Here is an 18,414-nt window from a genome sequence, read left to right as displayed (position 1 = left end):
AAGATGGAACATCTTGTTTGAGAGTTCCACCATTACTATCTTTAATTGGAAAGGAGTACTTTGCCAAAGTCATATCCACACATTGTTCACTCAATGTCCACCACAACATCTGATCCTTCAAACTAAGTCCTGCCCCTCGGTTATTCATTTCTCTATCATCCAGTACTTCTCTTGGAAAGCACTTCTTACCGTTACCATCTGTAAACTCCATGAAAACAGGGACAAAGTCGAATTCATTATTACATTCTCAGGCCCCAGTACAATGCTTAGTGCAAAGGTGCTCAATAAATATTTGTTGGATATGTGAAAAAACACTTCTTTACCTTTGTTTTGTAATTCATTTTTGCACACACACACACACACACACACAATCTTCCTTTAGTTGAAGAGTAGATTCCTGTGGGTAGAGTCTATTTCCCCTTAATATTCAGTAAGTATTTACCAAGAGTGGATGATGTCCAGAAACATCCAATTCAGAAGCAGTTCAATTCAAAAAACATTTATCTGGCACTTAATATATGCAAGATCTATTATCTGTCCTCTAGGGGCTTGCTACTCAGCAAGGGAGACAGACAAATGCACAAGTCATTATAATACTAGGCAAACACTGGAAATGGCTGCAAAAGAGGTTTAAAAAAATGAGGGAATAGCTGGAAAGCAAGGGAAGGCAAGATTCATCAGAATGTATGAAATCAAGAAGCTTGGCCCAAATATTTTGACCACAGAAAGGGGAAGGGGCAGCAGACTGTGATGCATTTCGTGAGTGGATCTAAATAAATTAACCTCTCAATAAGTTCATTATAAGCAGCTTGGAGAACACATCAAGATATTAAAAGGTTATTTGCACCTGGCCCCTTTCACCTAATTGAAATGAAGTGATAGTAGCCAATGGTATATGGCTATATAGATTCTATAGATTTTTCTCTAACAGACTGATACCTAATAGGAAAAATGCCTCTCTGAGGAATCAGAAGACCAAGAACCAAAGGGTCCTTCCAAAAGGTAGTGTAAAAGTATTGCCATTTTCATGAGGCAAATGACTTTTAAAAGGCTCTAATACAAGCCCACTTTAATATTTAAATGAAGAAGGTCAGTTACAAATTCCTAGGGGTGTCTAAGACTGTTATAGTCTTGAAGATTTTGAGGAAGGAAGATTTTTGAGCCACCATGAGACATAAAAGTAGAGAAATCAGTAAAAAAAAAAATCTTAACCTGGAAGAAGCAATTCTCCTAAGTGCTGACTTTTAGGACTGATTAAAAAAGCAACTTAACTCCTTTTTTTTTTTTTTTTTAAGATTTTATTTATTTATTTGTCAGAGAGAGAAAGAGAGAGCACAAGCAGGGGGAGCAACAGAGGGAGAGGGAGAAGTAGGCTCCCCCGAGCAGGGAGCCTGTTGGGGGCGGGGGAGGGGGGGCTCCATCCCAGGACCCTGGGATCATGACCTGAGCCGAAGGCAGATGCCTAACCCACTGAGCCACCCAGGTGCCCAGCAACTTAACTTTTATAAAAATATGAAAAATTGGACAATTCAGCTGTTGAATGCAGTGTTCGAAGAAAGTATCTTCTAGGTGGTGGCTAGAAGGCACGGGTATGGGAAAGGCACATCAGAGCTGGAGGAGAGGCTCAGTAAATAAAATCTGTACCCAGGGGCACCTAGATGGCTCAGTTGTTAGGCGTCTGCCTTCAGCTCAGGTCATGATCCCAGGGTCCTGGGGTGGAGCCCCGCATCGGGCTCCCTGCTCCGCGGGAAGCCTGCTTCTCCCTCTCCTCCTACTTGTGTTCCCTCTCTCACTATGTCTCTCTCTGTCAAATAAATAAATAAAATCTTCTAAAAATTATATATATTAAAAAAAATCTGTACCCAATCTACAGCACAGTCTGAAGAGGTGAGTTTTCTTCTCTCTCTACAATATAAACCCTTCATAGACCCCAACTTTGTGTTAGATTTCCCAACATCATCCTTTCCAGGCTGATACTACCCAGTGGCACAGCCAAGTGGAGACCGATCTGTGTGGCTACCCAACGACAAGATCACAGAGGGCAATAAAAGCTGGGACCAGTAAGAGACAAAACATCCTGTACATACACTCAATGAAGAAAGTCAAAACTGTCAAAGAGACACATTATATGAAGGAGATGGTCACTATCACTGGCTTCAAGGAAAGTTTGTCTCTTCCACTTAGTATTTTTTAAAGAGTTTATTTATTTATTTGAGAGAGAGAGAGAGCGAGAGAGAGTACAAGGGGGAGGGGAGAAGCAGGCTCCCCACTGAACAGGGAGCCCGAAGCAGGGCTTGATCCTAGGACCCTGGGATCTTGACCTGAGCCTAAGGCAGACGCTCAACCGACTGAGCCACCCAGGCACCTCAGAAGTGCCAATAATTTCTGACAAATGCACAGGCGGCATGGATAAATATTAATTAAAAATGTGTGGGGTTGTCATGGTAACCACAATGGAAAGATGCTCCCCTAGTGATCCTGACTTCTTTGGTGGTGTCTATAAAAGGAAGTAGGTTTTAGCAACATCAACCAAAATCTCTAAATATCCTTAATAAATGTCATAACACATTTCCCCCTAAATATGGCCTCAAATGTCAATTTAACCTACTTAAATTTCACAGCATGTTCAGTTCTTAGAAATGTGGCTTTTTGAAAGACTTTTTTGAGGCTGTCATTTTATTTTTGGTTTATTCATTTAAAAAAATGTATAAAGGGTTCATTCTGGAAGATAAGAAAGTCCTAATTAAACACTGGCTATAAAAATCCCCAAAGGAATGAAGACACCATGGATTTCTACTTGCAGCTCAATTCCAATACTTAACACATAAGTAACGCTCTTAGAGGAGAGCATTACTGTGGAGGCAGAAGAGAGCTCCCCACTGGGACACAGAAGACCCACAAGCTAATTCAATCCTCTTTACTTCTGGAGCAGAGATGATTCTCTGTATACCTAGCTCCAGTCCTGGCTTTTACGGAGAAAGTTAGATTAGGAAAGCCGACCTTAGTGTTCAAAACACCTACCTCATCTGACCATTAATGTCTGATCCACGCTCCCTATGGGGTCATTTCTCAGACCTGAGAAAGAGAACACCTATTGGTCTAAGAGGAGGGGGAAAGAACCTCACATTTCTGAAACACCCCCTCCCCACGTGCAGGCACCTCAATTGCCTTCCTGTACATAATCTTCAACACCTTGTCAGATGTGATCCGACTTCTCATGCTATAAAGAGGAAATGGGGGTACAAGAAATCATACCCCTCTGCGTAGGTCAAGAGCAGTGATTTGAACCATGGTTACAATCCTTCTGCCTAGCCATTCTCCCCCCATCTTCCTGGGAGTTCAGTGGAATGTTTCTCTCTCTGAAATGTTGTGGAGTTCACCTTGCTGTGGTGAACATCTTCAGCAAGATCTCTGAGCATTGAATTGGAGGCAAATGTTATGCTCCCAATTTTGGCAACAATGTGGTCCAGGAGGAAAGAAATAAGGGCTTGGCCTGAGAGCTGGCAAACGCCCTTGGAGAGACAAGGAACACGCCTTGGAGGGAAAGCACCGAGAGGCAGGCGGCCATCAGGGTAGCGACATAACCACATGTTAGAGAAGCATTTGCTGTCGCCCACGGACATCTGGTTTCATATCACTTCTCAGTGCCAAAATTATTTTTAAAATTTCTATGATTTGAAAGAATCACACACACTCCAATATTTTAAATTTAGAGAAGAGTAAGATATGTAACTGCCCACTTCCATCCTTGCCCATCACTCTGCCCACATACTCCTCAAGATGAAAATAGTGAATTATTGCCTCCTCTGCTTGTCATCTATTTACAAGCCTGAATCCTTTTCTAAACGGACTCTGGAGGAAAGCGGTGCCCAATGTACTGAAGAAGGAAGGGGTGTTGTCATCAGGAGAAAAAGATCCCCAGAACTTTACTTTGACCAAGAGAGCCCTGGGGGCTGACACTTCCTCAGGGAGGAGTGTGGCTCATTCTGAAGGCCTCAGAAATTTCCTGTTGGGTTTTTCTGATATCTGCTGCTAGGATTGAATCAAATTCCTTCTAACAACGGCAAGTGAAGTTTCAGCTCTTAACAAAGTGTGGGATGGCTGGTATCGTTGAATGCTGGGCTCAGCCCGCGTCACCTCATTTCAATGTCAAGCTGCCCCATAAGGTAAGTACCATCAATGGTTCCATGCAGGGATGGGGAAGTCGAGGCCTACACACGTTCTGTACCTCGCCCACCCAGCCAACAAAAACAGCCTGACTCCAGAGCCTGGACCCCCTACATCATGTTACACGATAAACAAACAAGAATTTTGGGAGGAGAAAGGAGGCAGGAGAGACGGGGAGGAAAAGATAAATCCAGTTCATTCTACCTTCGGACAAGACTGAGAAACAATGGCCGAAGAATTGCAATTGTGTTTTAGAGCATAAGCATCAAACCCTGTGATGAAAACATCATGAATGCAGTGTGTCCTGAGTCACTTAAGAAGCCTTTCTTCTTCCTCACTTCTTTGGGGATAATCGTTTTTCTCAACTGTTTAGGCTTTTGACCAATGAACTACTTCTGACATGCATGGTTTTGAAGGTGAAGATTTCCTGAAGAGTCACAGGAAATGCAGAATGTCAAAATACCATATTGGTTGTGGGCTATTTGAGGGTGGAGCGACCCTGTCTGCTTCATGCTTGCATCCTCAGCATCCAGTGTAGCGGGTGAGCAGGACTGGGCGGTTGATTCCTTCCAGTGTATTCTCTGCTGAGCCCACAGAGCGCATCACCGCTCCTACTAAAGAACAGGCACTCAACTTGTTGAGTGGATGAATTAACTGTTGAATGTGGAATACACAAACTGCACAGCATGGAAAAGGCTGATATAAGAAACAGAACCAATTATGGGTTTCTATGACACCATGCTGTCCCTACACTGTGCATATGCACATCTCCTTTGTCTTGATACGTGAAACGTAGCACAAAAGTATGAAAGTCAGTTTCAAAACACTTCGCAGCATAAAAGAGAAATATAAGAAACGCAGACACAGAGGATTGATGAAAATTCCTAGGAAAAGTAATTTCAAAGATTCAATATAGAAATGATCCCAGGATATCATGGTCTTATTTTCATCAATTGCTTTATTTTGAGAGGAAAAGCGGGTTCTTCTAACTTCTATAGATGTGCTCTTTCCACCAAAAAAAAAAAAAAAGAATGTTATCTGGTACAGCTTCGTGACTGTCAGAGAGCAAAGGAAGAAATGTGATAAATTTTGACAGAGAATAATAATAATAATAATTTTAAAACTCCTTTATTCATTCTTTAGTATCCTCTCTGGAAAAGGGCACATATACTAAGAATGGCATAAAATGACACATATAATGATGTTGTAATTTCAAAGAGCGCCAAATGTTAAAAATTTGATGACCAGTATAAAACAGCCTCATAATTACATTTATATTGAAAATGTCATCCCCTTTTACCTATATATTAAATATATGAAATCAATGTTTCAAGTATTTAAAAAATAATCTCACCTATATATTTCTTTCCTCCGATAGGCACAACTGTGCTGTTTGGCTTTGGTGCTGAACGAAGCATTTCGTTAGATAAGCTAATTTCAAATATTGTTAAACTAAGCCATTCCCTTATTTTTATGTTCACTTGTTAAATGGTCAAATACGGCCACATTAAAGGAACCAATTTCGGCTTTCAGCTGTCTGTTTTAAATTTTAAGTCATCTTTATTTTTTTTGTCTTCCCAGGCTACAAAAGTGTATTACCAAATAAACTGACACAACATCTCAGCAACTAACATAAACGTGCAATTTTAATGCCTTCTAATCACACAAATCAATATGAGATTTTTGTGCCTGTGCCTGACCTTCTTCAAATTATCCCCCCATTTTGGTAGAATCAGAACGAGTGTGGGCTATTTGATAAAAAACCCTAAGTGTGTGAAATAAGAGCCCTGGTCTCTTCTGCGAGACTCCCCTTGACAGAAAGATGATAGAAGCATCACATCCTTGGGAGAGTAAATGCAAACTGACAAGAGATGAGCCTTTAGATGTTGAGTATAATCTTGAATTGTGCTTGAAGTGTCTTATTATCTTGTCTTTTGATGTCTGAAGGGGCGGCTCATTGTTAGAAAAAGGAAAAGCCGCGGCGCATCTTTGCCATCTTTAAAAATTGTTTGGCCTTTAACAACTGCTTCTCCAACTAATGTCCATTTCTCCTGACAATAAATATGGCAGGTCATCAGCAAGTGACAAACAATTTACTTTACATGCCACACTTTTATGGGTTTTGAGAGCTCATGTGGAAGTGGATTTTTTAAAAGTCCGGAGAAATTAGCAGTGTTACAAACCTTCAGAGGACGGAGGTCTCCGTGCATATACCGATGCGGCAGGCATCGTGGTTATTTCCTGCTGGTTCTGGGCTTGTTTCCTCACTGGTGCGGGATTCAAACTTCCAGCTCTTTATTTATCATGGGCTCAAAATAGCCCGGGGAAAATGCACACGCAACCTCCAAGCCTGAAAGAGTCCATGAAGGAAAGGCCCTACCTAACGCGGATGCCAGGGCAATATTCGCAACAGTGCATAAACAGAAGCCCATTCCTTGGAAGGATCTCAAGTTCAACACCATGCTGAATGAATTTGTCCACTCCCCTCAGAGCCTTTAGTGCTTCCTAATCTCAGCTGTCCTTCTGGGCGCCCCGCACCCTTCGCGTCTACTATTTGTTTTGTGGGGTTTGTTTTAACTTAAAAGTTTAATGATGTTTCCAGTCAATAGGATTCCATAGAAGCTAAATCACAGGCATGCTACTTTTCTGTCACCCAGCCAGATTTTGTGAAAGCTTTCAAGATCTTTTCTCAGACCTCCCTCACTTTAAGAATCCATAAGAATTCTCAGAAGGACCATAAACTGTTACAGGGTTCAGGTTATTGTATCATTATAAAAACATATTGATACACTGCAGATGACAAGACAGGCGGCCACCATCCTAAGCTCCTACAACCATCCCCATGCCATCAGTGATGTCCAATCCGGCCAGTTCTGGGTTTGTTTGGTTTTTTCGTGTGTGTGTGCGTGTTTGATCGTTTTAAGCAAGCAGCTATAGACATTAATCCCCTTTAAAGCATGGTGCCTAATTTTTGACACTTTTCTGATTGCCTGCAGATTCTGATTGTTCACAAATTACGATAAACATGGAATCCAACGGCAGAAGGAAAGATTCTAAACTACAGCAAAGAAATAGACCAGCACCCCTGAGAATCTGACTAATTTCTTAGTGACTCTTGAGAGTAAAACCTGCCTTAATCTTAGGCATCAGAAAGAGATGAGCCAGTCAACATCTAAAATAGTGACGTAGGATTCTTTCTAAAAGTTTAGGAAAGTTTTCCCACATAATCCAGATGATCCCTTTTCTGACTATTCATGCAGAGATTACAGTGGGATTAATGGATAGCATGTTCACTTTCTTCACGTTTCTTTCCTGCTTCTCCTTTTGAAAACAGTGGGCTTCCTTTTTGACACATTTCTATTTTGCAATATTTTGCTACATGAAAGCAGATCTATCAAAGAGAAAATGCAGGTTTAGAAAAGGGCATTTCACCCCCCCCCATACCACTACATATTTCTAAATACGGGAAAATGTGTTTTTCCATTTGATTTTTTATTCTCTTCTACCCTTGGTTGATGTTGGCAAAAATTCACTCTGCAGTAATAATTTTTCATGCTTTATAAACAGCTTCAAATGTTTGCATTTTTAAATCAAATTAATCCCTCAGCCTTTCTACTTTGACGGTGGTGATTCTCTCATGCAAAAAGTCACCCCAAACCATTCATTCATAAAAGTAAATCTTGCCATATTGCTATTCAAAGACAAATGACCACATATGTGGCCATCAAGAACTGCAAAGGAGATTAAGTACACTATGCTATTTTAATAGCAAATGTTTAAAATGTGATTTCTTTATTGTGCATCAAACACCCGTTCTATCTTGATGTGTGTACAGGTAAATGTATATTTAGGTCCATGAAATCCTTCCAGGCAAAAATTGTGCTTTCAAGCTAGAGAACAAATGCTTTTTACTTAAAAGAGAAAAAGATAAATGTTTGAAATGTATGCCCACAAGTAGATAATATTTAGGTTCCTAATATTTAGATTCCAAGCATCTTCCCACATCTGAGCAAGCTTTGTATGCTTTAAATGTATATATTCCCTATAAATCAAACTGTACAGAAAGCCCCAAATCTCTTTATGCATTAACTGCACAAATCCTGAGAAATCCTGTTGTCTCCTCTGCTCAGTAAAGAGCAGCTTCAAACAAGACACTGGAACTTGGATAATAGCCCAACTATGCCTGAAGCAATACTATATAATATGATTAGTTGTCCTTTATTGGTAAACTATTCATTTTGATAATTTTACCTGGAAACTATGTCTTTAAGTATTCATAGGTACAGAAGGACATTTAAGTGACATACAGATAGCATGAACTAAAAAAAAAAAAAGCTTATTATTATAAATTAGGCTTTATTAATTTTATGATAAAGAAAAGACATACAAACGACAAAGTGAGTAAGACAAATCCGAAGTATCATATGAACACAGGAGAAAATATGGAGAACACACCATAGACACAACACGTGTTTGACACACACACGTTTTACATGGATAGCACTGCATTTATTCACTGTGCATTCACAGTGCTAAAGACAGAAAACACAGGGAAACAAAGTATGGAAGTGATAAGAAAACGGAAAATGTGCAATTGTTATTTTAAAACACTAGGCTAATATTAGTCTTTAAATAAGAGTGTCTTGGCTTTCACAAACTTTTGTCACCATTTCTCCTCATTAATAGGAAGAAATCAAAGTAACACAAGAGATTTGGAAAGTGCAAAACATTGATTAGTTCAAAAAAAGAAGTAACACTGAGAAAACTGCCCATGCCAAATAGCATAGAGCAGGACGAACACATTTGCGAGATTGTTAAATCTTTTCATGGTGGCTACCGTTGGTACATTCTGAGTGTCCTAAAAATGTCTTAATAGTCTACCTCGTCCTCAGGCTAAATGAACAGGTTTTGCTTTAGTTCTTTACCAAGAACATTTTTTAACCATCTTAATGAATGCACGCTTCATTATAGAATCCCACTTTCAAATGGTCTTCAGGATAACAGACGTCTTAAGCATTTAGTTTCTGTGTAATGCTATCACTTAGTTTCTCTCATTGTAAGGTGATCATTTTCCCCTATATTTTCAATTAGTTTTAAGGGCAGTGCAGTCCTCTAATAAAAGTGACTTAGACTGTTATGTTGTTCCAGGTGGCCAATTTTTTAATGAAAATAAAAACCAGTATATTCTCGCCACATGTAGCACTTTCGAAGGAAAGACTGTAAGAGAAATTTAGGCCTGGATTTTATTTTAAATCTCAAATAAAATAAAGACATTCCTATAACATACCAGGATGTTCAAAAAGTAGCAGCTAACTGTTACAAAGAGATGTCAAGAGCTATGCGTCTTTATTAGGTGGTTTTTAATAATGGTCTTTGAATACTTAACTTTTTTTTTCCATTTCTCTGAGAATGAAAGACTTTCTTCAACCCAAAGAGAGTCAGTGTTATTCACGCTGACCTCTGTGTTTGCATTGAAATGTCCGAGTCCATTTTTGATAGCTCAAAGTAGTGTCACAATGCAGAGGAAGAGATGTTACCCAACTAGTCTGCACTTGTTTCATATTTTTATAAAATCTGACTTTGAGAATCAGAAGGTGGGAGTTCACATGGAAAAGGCTGAGTCAGGTCTACATGCGTAATAAACAGGCATCCTCAGAAGCCCCCATAATGCCAAAGCCCAAATACTCCTTCTGAACGAATTTTAACTATTATATATATAATAGTTTATATATAGTATTATATATATAACGAAATTTAAACTATTACCAAGATCTTCCCAAAGAGAAGTCCAATGTTAACAGACTCAGAACCTCGTCCAGGCTCATAGCATGAAAGGACATGCCCCACTGTAAATACCAGATTGCAACAAATTACGCTCACTTACTTCCCTCTAAAAAAAAAAAAAAAAAGACGTTTGAAATTTTAAAGGATAAACATTTTAAAAGTAAGACCGAAATGTCATTAATAAAAGGAAAGCTGAACAAAAACACCAGCAAAGTATAGTCCCTCGGAAGACAACAAACAAGAAAATTCCAGAGCCACGCTGGATATTAAAGAGAAACCCATCCGCTGGAGAATGGCAACTGTTACTAGGAACTCTCTCTAGCTACCTCTGCCTTTGGATATTTTTTAAAAATTTATTAACCTGACAGCAGGAAACTTTACACAGATTGCCCCCCTAACAGGGTGCCAGTCTGGTATAAACACTTTGCTATCTTTTTCTTTAGCATAAGAAAATCAAGAAACATGTTAAGTGGAGACAGGTGCATATTTGGGCAAACGTGCCTGCTCCTCGGCCCGTCTCGGCACCCAGGGAAGGCCTGAGAATAATCAGGAGCCCAATAGCAGAGCGGCACCCTTCACCCTTCCTCCTTCACGTCGACTTTCTTTTTAATGTGTGGATGTCTGATGTATTATTAATCCCCAAACATAAGCCAGCAAGATCGCCAATCAAAGGGAAGCACCAGTTCTCTCACAAATCATTTGTTTACTGTCTAATAGCAAGCAAGGTCCACTTGAAATAGTCACTTAAGCCTCATTTCTCAAGTGGGGGAAATTTTTATTTGGTCAATTCTTACAAGAAGAATGCTAACTCTATAATTAAATCGGGTAATTGAGAAAGAAGGCAATCTACTTAAGGGCCGAGCCTTGGGAGCTTGAATCGAGAATGCACCTCTATTTATTAATTATGACACAAACTGGGCTGGGTGAACTACAAAACCCAGTCTATTGCCCTGTAACCTTTAAGTCAGAAACATCCAAGATGCGAAAAAGACAAAAAGGAGAGCATTTAAAAGGGTGATGGTGCAGATTAATGTAATTCCTAATACTTTATCTTATGGCCAATCCTATATAGGACCATTTAACAACATTGACAACAAAATATAAGAATCGTAGCCATCAAGGTAGAAGAAAAATGTGAAACCATACCAGCATTTTGGTTTGCTCATGTGTTAGCATGGACAGCATCTTCAGACACTGCAATATTGAACTTTCTTCTTTAAACAGATGTCTGACCTGAGCACCCCAGGCTCGGCAGAAACAGAAAAGGGAGCCACTAAGAGAGTCCCCACTGCATCTCATGTCACATACTGTGCACTGTCCTCCATTAAAGTGTCACTTAGAAATGAGCGTAACTCAACCAACGAATATGGTGAAAAGTTTGAACATCCGTGTATTGCCTATGGATTTATCTGTATTTCAAAACTTACACATTAACGCTATTTAAAGTGGATTTACTTGGGCGCCTGGGTGGCTCAGTTGGTTAAGCCACTGCCTTCGGCTCAGGTCATGATCCTGGAGTCCCGGGATTGAGTCCCGCATCGGGCTCCCTGCTCGGCAGGGAGTCTGTTTCTCCCTCTGACCCTCCCCCTTCAAATGCTCTCTCTCTCTCTCTCATTCTCTCTCTCAAATAAATAAATAAAATCTTTAAAAAAATAAAAATAAAGTGGATTTACTTAATCTAGGCAGTATCACAATGGTCTTCTGGGGGTGGCGGGGGAGAAACACTAAAACTGAATCTGTCTAGACACACACACACTGGATTTTTTTTTAAAGAAATACCTAGGTGCATTAGGTTGTCCTAAATGTTCAGAAATGTATCTAAATGTGCATTTCTCCCTCAGGAGTCAGAGAAGAACACCACAAGCATTTGTTTGCCGATTAAACCATAACTGATGCTTGACAAATACCTTATCATGCATCTCATTGACTTACACAAATACAGGTTTCTATTGGTTTCTTTTAAATAACTACTTTGGCATAGAATCTGTTATCCAAATTATTTAGTTAGAAATATACTCCTTTGATAGTTCCCCAGCAAAACACTCTTTCTTCAGTGGAAAATAGTCTACATTTTCCATTAATAGACTATCAAAACTCATAAAAATATAGAAGCATGATGGATATTGTAAATAAATATATTTCTCTAGGGAATATTCCTCATCACCTGCCAGTTAAATCCTTCTTGGGCTTAAGCCCAACATCCTGATTACTGGCCCCAGCATATTTCATCAGAATATTATAAATATCTGAGGCATTGGAACCTTGAGAAAGAGGTTTCAATAAAGTCATACAGTGATGCCATAATGAAGGCCTCCGCTCGTTTACAGGCAGCCTGACCACAAGGTGCAGGCCCCATAATGCCCTACCAATGACCTCCATGCCCTACCTACAGAGACCACTGTCTCAAGGGGTGACAATTTAATCCTTTATCCTTTTGTCATTGAAAACGACTCCACCGCCATAAATTCTCATCAAGTCAAACTGGATGGCGATTTAAAAAAAAAAAAAAAATCTTAGAATGCATGTTTCTGTGAGAAAGATAACAGGAAGGGAAGGAAAAAGAAAACACCCTACAGATGGTACCTTTTCCAGCAAGGAAGAATCACTGACCCAACTTTCAACCCTTTTCCGAAAGTTCACAGATAAATGATATTGAAAACACCCACGCTTACAAGTATCATGATATGCAATTTCTTTTAACCCAGAAAAACACAGTAGCATGACAGAAAACCAGCCAGCACTCTTTACGTCGGGTCCCATGTGTATAAATGGTTTTTTGTTTACATCCCAGCTCAGGGCTCTGAGGCTGTGTGCCCAACTCACATACAGTGGGGTACAATCGAGCAGCTGAGCCACAGAGGAGCCCAGCCACCCGAGGTCGTTGGGACTTTAAGAAAAGCAATCATGAGGTTTATCTTGAAACAATAAAAATACTCCCAGGAGGAACACGGTTAATAAATCATCTTTCAAATTTCAAATATATCTGGGAGAAAATATTTAGGGCCCGTTTTATGCGCTCTCACTTCTTCAGCCGAGACTGCATGGGAAAACTTTAGTACAGATATTTTTCTGGGGATATATATTACTTTTATCCTTCCTGTGGCCATCTTCCCAACCAAGTTGTTGATGCTCTACCATTTGAATTTTAGCATCCAACTTGACGGAATGGGGACCACTGAATTCTTGACGAGCATAACTAAAAATGAAGCACCACATTGACATGGGTGTAATAAATGTCACCCGAGAAACACAGCAACCTCTTCCTTTTGAGATTGTTTGCCAAAGGCCAGTTTTGAGAATGGTTTCGGATATGTACATCACTAGTCACATATTAAATGGCTGGCCCCGTGTGGCATCGCTCATTTAATCCTGCACCCAAAACCCAGGGAGACGCAGAGCCAAATTCTCTGATAATACCTCCCGACACGCAAGTCTGTTCTCCTCCATACTGTTTCCCACAGCTCAGAGCTTAGCAAAATACAGTCACAGACCGAAAAGAGACAGTCATTCTACAGGCTTTCCAAGAATAAATAATGCACCACTTAATGATATCACAGAGAACTACCTCACCACACGTTTCTCAATGAAATGTGGATTCATCTTTCCTGAGTGTACTTGAGTTTCCCTAGCTGTTCAAGTTAAGCAAAATGTTACCTCAGATGTAATTACTTTATAAAACACAAGGGCCCTTTCCTGAACTTTCTACTGAGGCTGGTATATGGCTCCTGGTTTGCTCCTTCTGATACTCTGAGCTGCACGGAGCACTGAAACATTCTGGACAGTATGTTTCCCTTTGGATGCTGTTAAGAGCAGAGGCGCCTGGGTGGCTCAGTTGTTAAGCGTCTGCCTTCGGCTCAGGTCATGATCCCAGTGTCCTGGGATCGAGCCCCATGTCGGGCTCCCTGCTTGGCAGGGAGCCTGCTTCTCCCTCTGCCACTCCCCCTGCTTGTGTTCCCTCTCTTGCTGTGTCTCTCTCTTCAAATAAATAAAATCTTTAAAAAAAAAAAAAAAAAAAGAGCAGAGGTGCAATTTCAGGAGAGGCATAAAAGACCCAACGGTTCCTGGAATTTCCTTTGTTTATCCATAGAGGGCATCAGTATTAGCCTTTCTCCTGCAGTTTTGGGCTGAAGGTGCCCACACTGTGACAGAAACAGACCTGTGCTCTGGACTGCTAATTTCAACAAGATACAGAAGGGGGAATAATCTCCAAAGAAATCCATCAGTACTGAAATCTCAGGTGCAGCAAAAAAATAAAAACAAACTGAGCTCTTCTTGCCTCCTGTTGTTGCTAAATGTCTCTCCACAAAAGTAAACACATCAAGATGCACACAATTGTCTTAATCTGCTCCTTTCATTAGGAAAGCAGTTTTCAAGAATGCAATGCGCATGTCATGAGGATGATGGTCAGAGAGAGTGTGTTAGGAAATCATGGTTGACAGATAAACCTGGATGCTCTCAGTTATTCTGGAAAAAGGTAATTCTTCATTGTCAGGCAAAGAGTGTAATGAAAACCACGTATAAGAACAAAAACACTTGAGCGTATTCATGTCAAATAAAATGATGGTCCATTAAACTGTCACCCATTAGGTGTGGCCAAAGTTGCTAAAAATCCCGGGAGGGAATTATTCTAAAAAGTTTTAGTCAGTTATGCAAACTGGGATTTCTAAGGCTAAGTCCCGGTGATATTAACAGGATAGAGCACAATAGACCCAATAGCTAAAGAAGCCTCAAAGAACATTGGGTGCTTCTTTTGATGGACATTCCAGTCCCTCTGCCTCCTATTGTCTCCCCCTTTTGCCTCAAGTTTTCGAAACTGCTCATCTCCTGGTTGCTTCTTCACCTAATCAGAAACTGGAAAATATTCACACTGTGTTCAAAAAGCACTCTAGAGGCCAAATAAAATTAAGCGAATACATAAGGAATATCAGATGTAAGATGGAGATTTTGCCCAGTGTCCTCTCACAAATTCAGAAGTTGAGAATTTTCAAGTGAAGATGAGCACCTTCTAACACCCACTGCGATTTCTACACTAAACTCTGATTCCTTAGTTTACCCCATAAATATTCCACTTCAGATATATTTTCAATGAACTTGTAATTCAAACCTCTCTGACCCTCTTGGGTTTTGTTTTTTTAAAGCTTATGTCTCTGTGCATGCAAATCAGTAAGAGTGACATAATAGATTCTATAACAATTTTCAACAGTGGGAAATCTAAACAAATGTTGAGAAGCCAAACTAATCACCCCTCTATTGGTTTACTTGAAGAAAGGAAAAAAAAACCAAGTTGGGGTTATAAGTGAAAGTCTACAAAATGCATTTACTTTTTTAAATTGCATGCAAAGTTTAGGAGCAAGTAATCCATTATCCGCGATTCTGTTGAATTCACAGTTGATTACTTTTTAAAAGTCAAAATGCTTTGTATTAATGCATCCCCAACATCAGAGAGACTGGAGCATGGTTTTGCCTTTCTGTAATTTATAATTTTATCTGACTTCTCTCACTAACCCCCTGAAAGGAAATGAGTGTTCTAGGACATGACTCTCCCTACACACATAAAAACTGAAACTGCAACAAAATATTCCTTTAGAGTCCAAATGCTAAAACCTTAATGCCTAGGTATAAAAAAGAAAAGAAAAGAAAAGAAAAATCTATGTGCCAGGTAGAATTGCTGCTTTTTGAAAAAAGCATAATATGACAGAATTTCTTGAAACTGGGATCTATTATACTCTTAACTGTAAAGGTGTATTTTACCAACAGAAGATCTGAAACAGAAAGTTTCTCAGCAACACCCCTCAGTGTTTGACTGAGTGAACATTTCAAATCAGAGGAAAGCTTCCTCTGTTGAAGCTGACCTAGAGTTGCCAAACTATCGAAGCTGCTTTCTTCCTGGAGGCTAAAAAAAAAATTAAGCTTATTTTTTTTTTAGCTGAATTAATGACTTTCTTGACAAAGCAGTCTATGCGGTGGTGTGGTGTTTCTTTGACATTCAGGCACACGGCTGTGTTTTTAACCTGCGACCCAGCAGTGTTCTGCCTGATATATGCATATAAAATCACGTGTATATATCAGGTTAGTATATATAGGTATAAACAGGTTAGTATGTACATACATATATTCAGTGTTGTAAGTATATAAACACTGGAAAATAATTAAAAGCAAGTGTTTCGGGAGCAAGTGTTCTGAAAACCTAATGTCACTCTATCCCATAAAGTGCTTCTCCAGCACAGACATCTATCACCATCCATCAGTCAGTCACGCGCCTCAACAACCCGCTCCCCTTTCTGATTAGAGATCACAGTTGCTTGAGTTGGCTTACAGAGTGTCATCTGCTTGAATGACAGATGTCTCTGCTGGAGTGGCACTCTGCTCGCTCTTGTTTTGTTTATGGAACAAAGATTCCTGAAAGGTCCTGGGCTGCCTCCACATTTAGGAAGAGCCTATAAACATCTGGTCAAGGGAAGAGGGGTAGGGGAGGGACGCAAAGGACCTCTTTTCTTTCCCCGTCCCCCTGTTAGAAGGAGAGATGCCCACTCTAATTGTGATTACAAAAATGTCATTTCTCTGAGCAATCCCCGTAGCCACCTTTGTTTACCTGGCACAGAGAGACTCGTATTGATATTTCTCAGTTCCCTCTTCCGTCTTTTGACTACAGATAATAACTCTTTACTCTCCTTCCCCTTAACAAAAGGCTGCAAAGCAACCCGAAACCAAGTCGATATTTATTCAATAAATGTTAACCAATTCTCACAATGGAAATGATTTCCTGATTATTATTACCATCTTCTTCTTCTTTTTCTTCTTCTTCCTTTTTTTTTTTTTTTTTTTTTTTAATAATTTCTAGCCCTGGGGACTCTGACAATATCAGACAAGCCCCAAGGAGCAGCGAGGAAGTTCCTTGCTGGGAAAAGTTTGGAGGACATCCTGCTAGCCAGCTGGAATGGGCTCCGGTGGGGCCCCTCCAAGATGCGAAGCTCCTCTTTAGCACTTACAAGAAAATTGAATGAACGACAGGGAAAGGGTGGCGGGGGGGGTTGTGGATTGCTCTTCCGGACAACATGGTAGGGCTGAAATGAAATACCTAGACAGACTTACCGAAGAGCTTGCTGGGAGTGTCCTCGCTGTCATTTGATTCCACAGGCTCAAGCAGGGGCTCATTCAGCTCGCTGTCTGAAGTAGCAGCCTTGTCCTCACCTCTCAACTCCGCATTCATTTCACTCCGCGCTGACAGCAAGGGCTTACTGACTTGTCCAGCTATCATTGGATCCTGGGATGGGGGAAAAGAGTGAAGGGGAGGAAAAAAAAAGTGGCAGCTTTAGTGTGCGTGTCCTCTCTCCCTCTCCCTCTCTCCTCTCTCTCTCTCTCTTCCACACACACACTCTCCCTCTCTCCTCTCTCTCTTATCTGCTCCCGCTGTTATTGCTGGCTGCAGTCAAGTGAAGAGCTATTACAGATCCGAGGAGTTCTCCATTACTCCCCACCCTATTAAAGCTCAACTAGCATGTGAGAGATTCAGGAAGCTTCGGAGGGAAGAAGGGGGGGGGGCGAAAAAACTTCTTTGAAAGCCACCTAACCAACACAGCTTTAATTGTGGGATGTGCTTTTTTGTGCGAATGTTTTTACACCTTGTTCGGTCTTTAATGCAGTAAGAAAAAAGAAAGTGCTGGGTTTGTACTTCGGCAACACACTAAAAAGGAAGGAGCACCCTATGGAGGAACCACGGGCTATTTTAAGAAGCACTCTCCCTGGGGGAGAAGCAATTAAACCCTATCCCCAGAGCAGAGAAAAGAGATAGGGAGAAAAGAGTCCTCGAAAGGCTTTCAATGGAATAAAAGAGATTTCTCATGTAAATTCCATCAGCACCCTTAGAAGTTGACTTCGGTGCTCTCAGATTTGGGACTGCGCCTGACCCCAAAGCCAATGAATGTGTTAAAGCAAACAATACACAGCAAAATAGATGAAAATTGGTTCAAAAAAAATTTTTTTAAGGAATTGGAAAAATACTTACAAACTGTGTTCAATAATTCCGATAACCAGAGCATCATACGCCCAGAGCATGAGAGAAAAAGAAAGCAAAAAATCACCTCCAAAAAGGGCAAACTTCCCCCCCTTCCCAATAATTTGAATCTGCTTTATCTTCAGCTCATTAGGAGGGCGTCTTAGGATCAGAAATATTTCCCAAGGAGAGCCTGCTATTCCATTTGCAAACTCAGATGCATGATATTGTTTTGGCACAAACACCGGCTGCAGAAGGAGAAGGAAAGCAAGAAGCGCCCCTTTTGCGTTATCTGGGAGCTATTTATTGCCAAGTTCATGCCTAAGTGGTTTCTGAGCAGGAAACAGGTGACCAGCACAAGAGCAGGTGGGGCGGCATGCTCTCTTGTCCCATCGTTACATTGGTTGCGGTATGCCTGTGGTTATTTTTTTTTTTAATGTATTCATGCCTGAAAAGTGAATTTGATATGA

At 40.4% G+C, this 18,414-nt stretch overlaps 1 protein-coding gene across 1 annotated transcript in view; it reads right to left on the bottom strand.

Annotated features, from left to right (window-relative positions):
• Positions 1-18,414, bottom strand: part of POU6F2 (POU class 6 homeobox 2) — a 478,894-nt gene that overhangs the window by 354,102 nt on the left and 106,378 nt on the right. The window contains exon 2 of the mRNA XM_064575615.1: positions 17,044-17,215. Coding sequence (XP_064431685.1) covers positions 17,044-17,215 — 172 coding nt within the window. The remainder of the gene's footprint in view (positions 1-17,043; positions 17,216-18,414) is intronic.

This window comes from Mirounga angustirostris, unplaced genomic scaffold (genome assembly GCF_029215605.1).
Source record: "Mirounga angustirostris isolate CCGP_5_RB_7025 unplaced genomic scaffold, mMirAng1.0.hap1 SCAF_12, whole genome shotgun sequence".
NCBI lineage: Eukaryota > Metazoa > Chordata > Mammalia > Carnivora > Phocidae > Mirounga > Mirounga angustirostris.
Note: the sequence above shows the minus strand (reverse complement) of the source record. Positions and strands in the feature narration are given on the sequence as shown.